This window comes from Amphiura filiformis, chromosome 10 (genome assembly GCF_039555335.1).
Source record: "Amphiura filiformis chromosome 10, Afil_fr2py, whole genome shotgun sequence".
NCBI lineage: Eukaryota > Metazoa > Echinodermata > Ophiuroidea > Amphilepidida > Amphiuridae > Amphiura > Amphiura filiformis.
This window is the reverse complement of record NC_092637.1, coordinates 20,003,922-20,016,994: the sequence shown is the minus strand read 5'-3', so window position 1 is coordinate 20,016,994 and position 13,073 is coordinate 20,003,922. Positions and strand designations below refer to the sequence as shown.

At 39.3% G+C, this 13,073-nt stretch overlaps 1 protein-coding gene across 1 annotated transcript in view; it reads right to left on the bottom strand.

Moving 5' to 3' along the window:
* Positions 1-6,244, bottom strand: part of LOC140162624 (biogenesis of lysosome-related organelles complex 1 subunit 1-like) — a 29,394-nt gene extending 23,150 nt beyond the window's left edge. Inside the window, exon 1 of the mRNA XM_072185895.1 lies at positions 6,057-6,244. Within this exon, the coding sequence (XP_072041996.1) occupies positions 6,057-6,138 (82 nt within the window). The 5' untranslated portion in view covers positions 6,139-6,244. The remainder of the gene's footprint in view (positions 1-6,056) is intronic.
* Positions 6,245-13,073: the final 6,829 nt, after the last annotated feature.

Genomic DNA, 13,073 nt, shown 5'->3' with positions numbered 1-13,073 from the left:
GAAAAATGGGAAATTAGGGTAGGACGGTCGGATTATTATTTTTTTTTTTTTTTTTAAATCACCTCAAATATTAAATAATGCTTGTTCAATTAGGGGACATTTGTCAATTTTGACTTCTGGATACCTGTTAGACAACAATTAAAGACTAGTCTTACAATAACATATTAATTTTAAGTGAAAAACATTGAGTTTTTGAACAAATCTGTAAAAATCATCATTCAAAAAACAAAAACAAAAAATTGCGACCCTGATTTTTCAGGATTTAGGGTAGGACGGTTGAGGGCTAGGGTGCATCAAACGCCCCCTATGCCAACGGATTTTCTTCTAACTTGGTCAAAGTGTGCCACTTGCTAAAATATTAATCTCCACCAAATTTAAATTCAATCGGATGTCGTCTTCTGGGTCCACGGGACCTCAAAGTTAGACGGGTTCTTTGCAGCAAATACAACAATTACACATGAGGCAGCTTTTTATCTTCCCATTATTTGCACATAAAAATTATAGCTCCCGCATGCATTTTGTATCTGGCTCAAAATAAGCTAAGGTGTCATAAAAGTGTAACACACAATTATTTTTCCAGCTCTTTTCTTTTGGTCTCCAACCAGGTTTAAATTATAGTATGCACATATATCGTTCATAATACACTAAAAGAAAGATAAGTTATAGACCATTTACTTCACAAATTTAATTTTCTAGCCCTTGCGCACGTTATATTTGACAGACACAATTTTGATGATTTTCTGCAGTCAAATAAAAATTTATAAAGTATTACATAAGGTATTTTGTGGTTATTTAGGTGTAGGACCTACAGCAACTGATTGTGGAAAAAATGTGTCCAAATATTACAATAAGGAGGATAAATTGTTATAAATAAAATATGTGTGTCTGTCAAGCCATAACATACATAAGATGTCTGTCAAATGTAACATACAGAATAATAATTTGGCAAAAACAGTAGTTCAAGATGGGAAATTGAATAAAGATCACATGCAGTTTATAAATCACATGTTTTAAAACACATTTATAAACTCTAAACTATCATCATAATGTGAACATCAAGTGATTTTTAATTTTTTTAAACAAATTGCGTATGTTACTTTTGACAGACACATACAAATCTTGCGTATGTTACTTGCGTACAAATGTTTGACAGACAACACTTAACAATGGATTGTGTCATCAAAAAGCTTCTCCTCACAAAGTGATAGTGCCACAAAGCTAGGTGGAGCTAAATGCTATGTCATGTAGCATAATTAGCTGTATCACCCTAGTTTAGCAGGAATTACAGCACCGTCTTGCGTATGTTATATTTTGACAGACATTTCAAGAAAAATTTTAAAATTGTTATATGTTCAAAAAAGATGGCAGCCACTTACAAATTGATTATAATATGGAGAAATGAAGTTATTTACAATAGATTTACCCTTTAGTTTATGCTTCAAGTCTTTGTTTATAAAAAACTGAGGGACTTCAAAATCAATCAAAAGTTTGACAGACAATAGTAACATACATAAAGGCAAACTTTTAAATCCTTTTCTTGATCTGTTAACTTATAATTCATAATGCCTCTTTCTGTTTTTTTTTGATTGGTTTACTGCACCATTTTGGGAAACAGGTCACATGAATTTCTATAAGGATCCATAAAAAAAAATTAAAAGCTGTTGAAAAAAGGCGTCTCTTGGCATGTTACAAATAAAAGTGTAAAAATAGGCATTTTTACAGCTATTTTTTATTTTTTTTATTATTTAGAGTGAAAGGATTTTAAATTGTGTATGCTATGTCTTTACTACCTAAACTTGCCACTAAACTAGCAAATATTCCATTTCTATAATTATTATTTTTAAAAAAAGATGTCAAAATATATGGCTATAATATGACACCTTAGCATATTTTGAGCCATCTAATTACACTTAAAGAGGGGAAATGGAATGTTTTATGGTTTCACATCATATTTTTAGTGATTGACAAGTGTTGTACAATAAATATTGCTTCAGAAATTAATAGCTGCCATATACCAACATGTTATTTTAATATAACAGCCATAAAAGTCATGGCTTCCGCATGCATTTGTATCTTATTACACTTTTAATAGAAGTGGAATGTTTTATGGTTTCACATCATATTTTAGTTATTGACAAACTTGTTGTTTGTACAATAACTATTGCTTAAGATTAAGAAATTAATAGCTGCCATTTATACCAGCATGTTATTGTAATACATTTGCGGTTAATTCCATGCAATTTACCCGTTTAGTCTAGTACAAAGCTTTTTTGGGAACATGAACATGTCTGTCATCATAAAGGAGACTATTAACATGTAGATTGTCATTGTTAATGAAAATCCAGTCTTATGCCAGTTCCATTAAAGTTGCAGTTTGCACTTTCGCAGATTTGGCTTCTTTCTTCTGTCTTGTTCCACAACTTGTAAGATGATTAAAGAGTTTAACTTCAACACTACACTATTTTTTCGCTCACCTGGAACGTTTTCACTAGTTCGACTAGCGTCTTCAGCAGATGGTGATGCTGTGATGGTATCTTGTCTACGATCGGGATAACCTTCACTGATGACGTCATATGATTGACAGAATGACGTCATAGGATGTTACGATGTAGCGGCGCCCCCCCCTGGGCATCAGTAGGTTGTCCCAAATTGGGTCTATTTCGAGTCCTTTGTCACGATTCAGTCTCGGTTTCTGAGTTCTTATGTGTATAGCTTCCAGAACTCTGCGGGAATATTCTTTTGTTCCTGTTAAAGCACTTTCACATTTTCCCAGTCAATCTGGTGTCCTTTTGATCTGACTACGTGCTCCCTGACCGCTGATTTGGAACTGCCGGCAGTGGATTTGTGTTCACTAATTCTTTTCTCTAACTTCCTGGCAGATTCACCGATGTAACTAGCATCACAATCAGCGCAGGTGATCTCATACACAATACCAGATTGCTTAATGGGTTCTGTCTTGTCTTTAGGGGCTACTAAAGCACTCCTGAGTGTATTCTGTGGTTTGAAATTGGTAGAAACTCCCGCAGTCCTAAACGCTCTGCGTAACTTCTCAGAAAGGCCTTCTATGTAAGGCAGAGTGACAAAACCTTTGTTGGCCGTCTCCGAGTCCGGGTTCTGAGAAGACGTCATTCTGTCAATCATATGACGTCATCAGTGAAGGTTATCCCGATCGTAGACAAGATACCATCACAGCATCACCATCTGCTGAAGACGCTAGTCGAACTAGTGAAAACGTTCCAGGTGAGCGAAAAATAGTGTAGTGTTGAAGTTAAACTCTTTAATCATTTTATCTACCACTACGTATGAATATCCACTCGTATAACTTGTAAGATGTTTTGATAATGTTCCTCAGAATGGGCTGCTGATATAAGAAGTCTGAGCTGAGCTGACACCATGCTCTGCAGCCCAATCTGAGTCCTAACATTATCAAAATATCTTACAAGTTGTGGAACAAGACAGAAGAAGAAGCCAAATCTGCGAAAGAGCAAACTAGCAGACTTGCTTTTGTAGACCTATAAACACTGGATTTTATTAACCCTAACACCCATAAATACCACAAAATACCATGGTGCATGCATGAATCCCAGGTGATGCGATGATGCAATCATCCTAAAGTATGGCCGAGCCAGTGCAACCCCTGTGGCTACCGGCCAATGATGATGTGCTTGGCATGCTAGGGTACTAAGGTTCAAATCCCAGGGGTACCAAGTGACTTCTTTGTTCATCTTCTCTCCTTTCTTGTTTCTTCATTAACTTCCGATGGCAAAAAGCAGTGTCCGGTTTAGTAATGACAATCTACATGTAAATAGTCTCATTTAGGATGACAGACATGTTCATGTCAAACTTTGTAATGAACATCGGTGTGGCTTTGCACTAGACTTGTAAAATTAAAAAGGTAAATATAAATTGCATGGAATTAACCGCAAATGTAATAAAATAACATGTTGGTATATGGCAGCTATTAATTTCTTAAGCAATAGTTATTGTACAACACTTGTCAATCACTAAAAATATGATGTGAACCATAAAACATTCCACTTGCACTCTTAAGTGTAATTAGATACAAAATACATGCGGAAGCCATGACTTTCATGTGCAAATAATGGCAAATGTATACAAATAACATGTTGGTATATATGGCAGCTATTAATTTCTAAAGCAATAGTTATTGTACAACACTTGTCAATCACTAAAATTTGATGTGAAACCATAAAACATTCCATTTCCCCTCTTTAATTGTAATTAGATACAAAATGCATGCGGGAGCCATGATTTTTATGTGCAAATAATGGGAAGATAAAAAGCTGCCTCATGTCTAATTGTGATATTTGCTGCAAAGATCCTGTCCATGATGCCGCCCAGGGACGGATTTAAGCAGTGGCCCGGTGGGCCGGGGCCAGTTGATTTTGCCTCGGGCCAGTAAACTTCCAACAATACTGGCCCGGCGGGCCACTAGATTTTTGATCCTGTTATAACTCATATATGAGGCAACTTGATATAATCAGCGATGGACACAATTGGACAGTTTCTGCCCCACTTGTCACCTGTGTGTAATTTATATTTTTATTTAATGATTTTTTGTCCATTTCAAGTTCTTATCCTTGCGTTGCAAGCAAGTTGGAAATATACGCCCGTTTTTTCGGTGATGTGCCTATTTCCAAGCTCTTTCATGCTCTATCTGATGATGGTAGCGATATCGCAAATACCGCATTGAACCTTTTCTTTTGTGAACTTTTGGAAAGTAGATTTATTAATTAAGGAAGGACTGACTGAACTTGTGGTAGTGACTAGTCTCTCTATATTGAGTACGCTCAGTACAAAACAATTAAAAATGTTCAGGTTTGCTTGAAATGAATGAAAGTGGCACCATAGATCCTGGAAAAAGATTTTTAGGGTCCATGGTGCGGTGGCATAGAATAAAATAATGTTAACACACAAGTAACATGTGTCAAGTTTGGTAACTGGTAGTGGTAGTCTCCAACTTTAAATGTCGCATTGGAACGTGCAGGTACGTCCGTAACCAGGATTTTTTAAAAAGTGGACTTTTGTTCAAAATTTGGACCTTTTTTGACCGACAAGGATAGGCATGTTCACAAAATTTTCAAATAGGATATTTCATATGGAAATTATTTTGTTTAAAAAGGTGATTATTTAACTTAAAAAATGAGGGGACAACCATGTCTGTAGGTCAAAAACTAGCGAAGTTATGGGCAAATGTCTGTTTTTAAAAAACTGCACTTTTCTGCGACCATCATTCACAATGCCTTACAATGACTTACTGTACAAAAAATGCATGTAATGCATCATTTTTTACCACGATGATCCATTTTAAACAAAGGCGATTTTATTTTATGAAATCTAACTTTCACTGCATGCTGACTTCTGTATCAAGGATAAAGTACCAGCACTTTTTAGACTACGTCGTCAAGTTTCTGGTGTCCAAATTTCAAATTTTTGTATTTCCCTATGGGGATTACACAGTTAAGCCATTGACTGTGAGCTACTGTGGTCCACACTTTTTGGATTGAATGTCGCCCTCTATAATAAGCAATGTGGACATGTCTAACAAGGACTGAAAACCTCTATTTTTTTTTGCTAGCTACTTTTTTGGGCATTTGGCGAGGGGGTGTTCACCACCTGCCCCCTGGTTACGGGCATGGGAACATGCTTCTTTATTTGCACTTTTTGCAGTAGAACATATTGAAAAAGTTGGGCCAGTAAATTTATTGCAGGGCCAGTAGATTTGCCGTTTCACTGGCCCGGAGGGCCAGTAGAAAACTGAAACCTAAGTCTGTCCCTGATGCCGCCCATGCATGCTTACGTAATAGTATTGTTCTCCTAAAAAACCCGGAAGATTGACGGCTGGCGCTCTAGCTGAAATACAGCAAGATAATGTAAGATAGTAAATGTAAATCTGTACATGCTGTATTTTAGCTAGAGTACCGTATCTCGAGCTATTGCATGATTGTTTGTGATGTGATTGTGCATGTCAACTTAAATAAATGATGTGTGTGTATCAGACATAACAAAATCAAAATGGAATCATTTATATTTACCTTGTAGTACTCTACGTGCAGCCTGTTTCTCCTGATGCTCTTTCAACATGGAAGACAACATTTTATCTCTTTTCCTAAACATTAATGTGAAAAATGGATGTAAAATGGGACCAATAACAGGTAGTTTCTGCCTTGGTCTAAAATCACGCCCTGGAAAATTATCAGCTGATGATAACAAAGCTTATATTCATTCACGGTACTCACGCGGCACCAAGGGGGTGACACTAAATTCACGGTTGTTCTATTAGCAACGCAAAATCTATGAAAAATTCAGCTGGTTTACTAGCTAGAAAGTGAGGCCAGTTATCGATCCGTTATAGCTCGTTATGAATAATTCATGTTCGACCCCTTGGATCATGTTAATTGAGTTTGGCAAATAACAACGTTGTTAGTTTTGCGAACTTTGCCTGTTCAATGAGAGTATAGCGCGCCCCAATACATCTGGGCGCAAAACAGGCGAAAACGATCCAGTTTAATGAAATGCACTTATGGGCGCTGGCATGCATGGCAAAAATGGCCTTGCACCACAAATATCACATCATTTATGGATGACATATGTAATTCCTAGGATGTTGTATGGACTCGAGGTTTCTTCCTACAAGTTATCAGATCTGTCCAAACTCGACGCTTTTCAGAGGAAGACGCTTAGACAACTTCAATTTCTACCAGAAAAACCTACCCCTTGTAATCAGGCTGTGTACGGGCTTCTGGGAGCAAAACCTATCCTTGCTGTTGTCCATCAGGCAACTCTCAACCATTTTGGAAACATCCTCCGCAGTGAAGGCTCCATTGAATTGGATCTAGCTCAAAGACAGCTTGCTGTGAAGACAGAGAAAAGTAGGAGCTGGTTCGTACATATTAAGCAGCTTCTGCTGAAATATGATCTTCCATCCGCTTATGAGCTGCTGGTTGCCCCACCTAAGAAGATGGAATGGAAAACCAGAGTCACAGATGCAGTCGATTTTTACTGGGATCAAGAAACCAGAAAAGAAGCCTCTACCAAAACGTCTCTGAAATATCTCAATATTGACGCCCTGGAAATTGGCACAATCCATCCTGTATGGCGAACCCTCTCAGCAAACACAAGGGAAGTTGAAATGGCTGCTGTAAAGGCTAGACTTCTTACTGGTACCTACGTACTACAAGCAAACCGTGCAAGGTTTAATCAGTTCCAAGTCGACCTAACATGTACAGTTTGTGGTGAAGAACCAGAGGACAGGCATCACTTCATCCTTCGATGCAAGAATCTTGATGGCAGTCGAGATGTACATATGAAGAAGATCAAGATCTACCTCCACAAGATATACAAGGATGATATTGTAGATGCCATATTGAGTGATGAGCAGACCCTACTTCAGATCATTCTTGACTGTACGCACAAATCACTTGTTGATGATGCCATTTCTCCTCAACTGAGCACACTGAGTGATGACATTGAACCTATGACCAGACGCTTATGTTTCAGTCTACATGCGAAGAGAGCATCGCTTCTGAACATCTACATTGGTTAAGGCATGTGACTAGTATACCTAACTAGTCTCAGTTTAAGGCTACCCATATATTTTAAAACATTTAAAATCTGTGGGCTACCCTTAACTAGTTTTGGCATTGTGGCATTTTTTTTCCCAGCATGTTTATATATATTTGCATGCTTTAAATTTTGTGTGGCATTTTTTGAGCACTATTGAGCACTTTTGTATATTTTTTCGCGGTGACGGGAAAATGAACTTTTGACAATTGTTGTCTTTGTGGATACGTGTTTGAATGGACAAGTTATTATTGTGATAGAAGACTGATCAATGCTGATGGTGGCGGGACGTTTTTTTGCACTTTTACGTGTCTTCATGTTAAATGGACATTTGCATTTTGAAACAGACACAGCTGTATACTGTGGTGCGCCTGTATTAAAGGCGGAAAATCCTACCAACCAACCAACCAACCAACCAATGGCGGACGGGTATTCCCATCAGGCACCAGTGATATGTTTTTTCAAAGAAAGTCTACTAATTTGATATGAAATGACATTTTGCAATAGCAAAGTCAAAATTAGGACTTGCTGTCAATAATATGAAGGAAACATGTGACAGAGGCAAGGTGGGAAATACAAGTAGTAGGCCTATTTAAGTTATGAATAACCTTTGATACCCGACCTGACCTTCCATCATGGCGCCTTATTCGTTTTTATGTATTTCTATTATGCTCTCAAGTAAAATAAAATACCAATCTGCTCTGAGCAGACAATGTTACTTGGCTCCCAGCATGAATTATTGATTTTATACGGAAGTAAAGAAATGCACAGTGTATGTGCATGATGTGCAAGCATACTCCAAATATTTACGGTAAATCTGAATAGTGGTCACATGTTAACATATCATGTGTTCGGGAAATCACGTGGCAACATTTTAAGATTTCAGGCTTGTTTACTAGTTAATTGCCATTTGTACTCTTTATTATTTATCTTTGTTAATTAACATATATTTTAAATGCTGATAAATCGTGGTTGGCTACCCACGATATCTGTTAAATTCAATATTTTATGAACATAATTCTACCACGCAGAGGGGGTCACGCAGCAGAATTTCACATCACCTGACTTAGCTACATTTCGAAGCTCTGCTCTTCAAATTCATGTAAATTTCAAAGTTTATACATTTAATATATTTAATATGATACTAATTTTTTTGTTATAACCAACTGGTACACGAAATATACTAGCTTATTACCTATACAGAAAGGTAATTAGGGGCGCACCATTAGATTTCCAGGGGGGCATGGGAGTTTTTGAAAAAAAAAACTTTGCCCACTAGTGAGAAAAAAAAAAAACTTTGCCCACTTGTGAGAAGAAAAAAAAAATTTTGCCTCACTGATGAGTAAAAAAAAATTTCCCCACCCAACTTTGTATAAAATGTACATTAAAATTGAAAAAAAAAACTTCGCCGCCGAAGGCGGCTAAAAAAAAAATTTGGTGCTCTTGGAGGCGAAAAAAAAATTCCGCCGCCTTCGGCGGCGAAAAAAAATTCTGCCTGACCCAAACTCCCATGCCCCCCCCCCTGAGAATCTAATGGTGCGTCCCTTATCAGCCTTCACTCAGCAAATTGACATGCCCGGCATATGCAGCCATTCTCCGTCTGGATAACATGACTGTCGCCCTCAATACGTCTGGGCGCAAATTTAAATAACAATACGCTATTTACATATCAATGCGGCCTCATGCTAATTAAAGCTGCCCCATCCAGGAGTTCATCTATGGCGGCACTCTCGTCTCTGATGAATATGCAAATTTATAAACGTCATCATCAGTTGAAGAGTGAGGGCAGACTAACAGCATAAAAGTTCATAAAAGTTGGTTGAAAGTTGGTCCCTGGTTGCACTTCAGGCACAATTTTTTTAATTTTAAGATTTTTAAGATTTTAATTTTATAAGTTTGTCATGATTTATTAAAATGACGACTTTGTTTATTATTTTACATGATAAATCTCTAGTAGGCCTACTATAATGATTCCTGTATTTCTTATTTATTTTTAAATCATAATATCATGATTCATTTTCATTTATAGACCTAATAAATGTATTTTTATTTATTTTTAAATTCTGCTAAATGTCAGCTGACCGTGGGTGAATGTACTCAAGTACTTGTGGCTTTTGATACCACGGAAGTCAAGTGGCGACTTCCATAAGGCTCATATATAATGGACGTTCCCTTGGGTTTGAACGGTTTGTCTTCAAGGCCCGATGCGAATTTATCCCGAGTTGAAAGTTTCCTAGCTTTTCCTTTCAGTTCAAACTCCCAGGACTCTTTTGGAAGTTAGGGACCGTTCACAAACACTTATAACAGGGGGCCTGATGTAAAAATGAAAATTCGCATATTTTTTTTCAGGGCCCCCTGCTGAACCTAAAATCCCGTTGGCCATGAAAAATGATCGAACGTCAACCCCACAGAAAATATTGTAAACTCATGTTCTATACAAGAAAAGGCCCTTCTAAAAAATTAGATAGAGCCCCCCCGTTTTTGCATCCTCCCCCACCGGTTGTGAATGGTCCATTAGGAACTGTGCCAGGCGCGGATTAAGGCGAGCCCATCCTCTCCCCAAAAAAGAGAGAAAGAGAGAAAGAGAAGTCGGGTCCGATCGATCGGAAGTATATAGGTCTAGGCCTAGGGGCCTATAGGCCTAATAATGAAGGCCTGTGATCATTTTAGGCATTGCTTGAACTTGCTTAAATTGCTTAAGCATAATGTGAATAATAGTCCACGAATGGGTTCAATTGAGCCTTCATTTTGAGGCCTATAATATTTCATAACTTTTTAACTAAAATAGTGTAAAAATCGCCCACCATGGCTTCAATCATTTGTCAATTGGGCCTTCATTTTTTCGAAATTTTAATGGGAACATCCCTCAGACACCCGACACTATTATGTTTAAAGAGCAAGCCCCACCAGAGCAGTTTTTCTGAGGTGAACCAAACCTGCCTGGTTATGAAATTAATCAGAGACAAGGTTAGTTCTGAATTTGAAGGTACGTGCTAATTGATTATTGATTTCCGATAGCCAGTTTGGATTTAGGCCACACCACAGCACAGCTGACATCTTAACCATTCTGACTCAAAGGTGGTCCAACCAGGGCCGTTCCTAGGGATTTTGCCGCCCTAGGCAAAGCCTCTCCCTGCCGCCCCACCAGAGCATACCAAAAAAGTGTTAAGGGGGTTACCCCCTTGAAATCTCATCTTTTTTCAGTGGCGGGTTTGTGGCGCCCAGGGCCAAGGATACATAATGCCCCCCCTCCCCCCCCACCCCCCCCCACCCCATTCTTGAAACAATTGCGCGCGGAGCGAGCAAAAGGCACAAATAGGGCTTACCAATAATTCATTTGGGTTGTAATGATATTGAATATCGGTCTTAAATTGATATTGCAAATGATTTTGTGCGAAATGCGAAAATTTTGACATTCATCACTTGGAGGGGCGCAGAATCGATCCTGAATTGATCAATTCGGCGCCCCTTCGGCCTGTCATTTTTTCTTTCTAAATTCCCGTTTTTTCTTTTTGCGCCCTTTTTTTGCGCCCCTCTACGTTTGCCGCCCTAGGCGACCGCCTTACCTGGCCTAATGGTCGGAACGGCCCTGGGTCCAACTCCCTGGACAGAGGCAACGAAGTGCACCTGATTGCCCCGGAAGCTCCCTGACATCAAAGGAGCATTTGACAAGGTCTGGCATAATGGCCTTTGCTCGAGGCTCATGGTAAAAGGAGTATCCGGTAAGCTGCCCACCTGGATTAGGAGCTACCTAACAGATCGTTCCATCAAAGTTGTCCTATCTACTGGTATTGGTCGTTTTGAAGTATAATGCGGAGGTTTTTCTTCTGAAGAACTTGGTAAAACTTCAGAGGTCCCAGCTACGAACGGCGAGATGAGAGTAGCAAAGGCCTATATAGGTTCGTCAGTCCTGGCAGGTCGGGATGTAAAGTCATGAACAAACTTAGAAGGGTACTTGTTAAGCTTCAAAGCTTGTCGGATGTGAGTCTTCTCGTGTTGTTTCTCTTCAATGTTCGACGAAACATTGTCAGCTTTGGAACAGTGATCGCAGCACTGAACGTTTGGCTGATTCTGGATGGTGCTAGTCAAGGTATACTAGTCACTGGTCAGTGTGAGTTTTCTTCCTGAAGACGGTAGTATCAAGTGAGAGGTCAGGCTTAGTCCTTCAAGAATGACCTCGGCTATGTAGGGGGGGGTTGGCGAATTCACCGAATAACGAGGCCAAAGGCCGAGTAGCGCTAAGCTTTGCCTCGCTGTCAGCCGAGAGTCATTCTTGAAGGACTAGTCAGGCTTTCTCTTAACGAGAATGTCGAGGAAAGCAAGCTGGTCATTGGTCTCTTCCTCATAAGTGAACAAACACTTATAACAGGGGGCCTGATGTAAAAATGAAAATTCGCATATTTTTTTTCAGGGCCCCCTGCTGAACCTAAAATCCCGTTGGCCATGAAAAATGATCGAACGTCAACCCCACAGAAAATATTGTAAACTCATGTTCTATACAAGAAAAGGCCCTTCTAAAAATTAGATAGAGCCCCCCCCGTTTTTGCATCCTCCCCCCCACCGGTTGTGAATGGTCCATTAGGAACTGTGCCAGGCGCGGATTAAGGAGCGAGCCCATCCTCTCCCCCAAAAAGAGAGGAAAGGAGAGAAAGAGAAGTCGGGTCCGATCGATCGGAAGTATATAGGTCTAGGCCTAGGGCCTAGGGGCCTATAGGCCTAATAATGAAGGCCTGTGATCATTTTAGGCATTGCTTGAACTTGCTTAAATTGCTTAAGCATAATGTGAATAATAGTCCACGAATGGGTTCAATTGAGCCTTCATTTTGAGGCCTATAATATTTCATAACTTTTTAACTAAAATAGTGTAAAAATCGCCCACCATGGCTTCAATCATTTGTCAATTGGGCCTTCATTTTTTCGAAATTTTGATTGCCCCGGAAGCTCCCTGACATCAAAGGAGCATTTGACAAGGTCTGGCATAATGGCCTTTGCTCGAGGCTCATGGTAAAAGGAGTATCCGGTAAGCTGCCCACCTGGATTAGGAGCTACCTAACAGATCGTTCCATCAAAGTTGTCCTATCTACTGGTATTGGTCGTTTTGAAGTATAATGCGGAGGTTTTTCTTCTGAAGAACTTGGTAAAACTTCAGAGGTCCCAGCTACGAACGGCGAGATGAGAGTAGCAAAGGCCTATATAGGTTCGTCAGTCCTGGCAGGTCGGGATGTAAAGTCATGAACAAACTTAGAAGGGTACTTGTTAAGCTTCAAAGCTTGTCGGATGTGAGTCTTCTCGTGTTGTTTCTCTTCAATGTTCGACGAAACATTGTCAGCTTTGGAACAGTGATCGCAGCACTGAACGTTTGGCTGATTCTGGATGGTGCTAGTCAAGGTATACTAGTCACTGGTCAGTGTGAGTTTTCTTCCTGAAGACGGTAGTATCAAGTGAGAGGTCAGGCTTAGTCCTTCAAGAATGACCTCGGCTATGTAGGG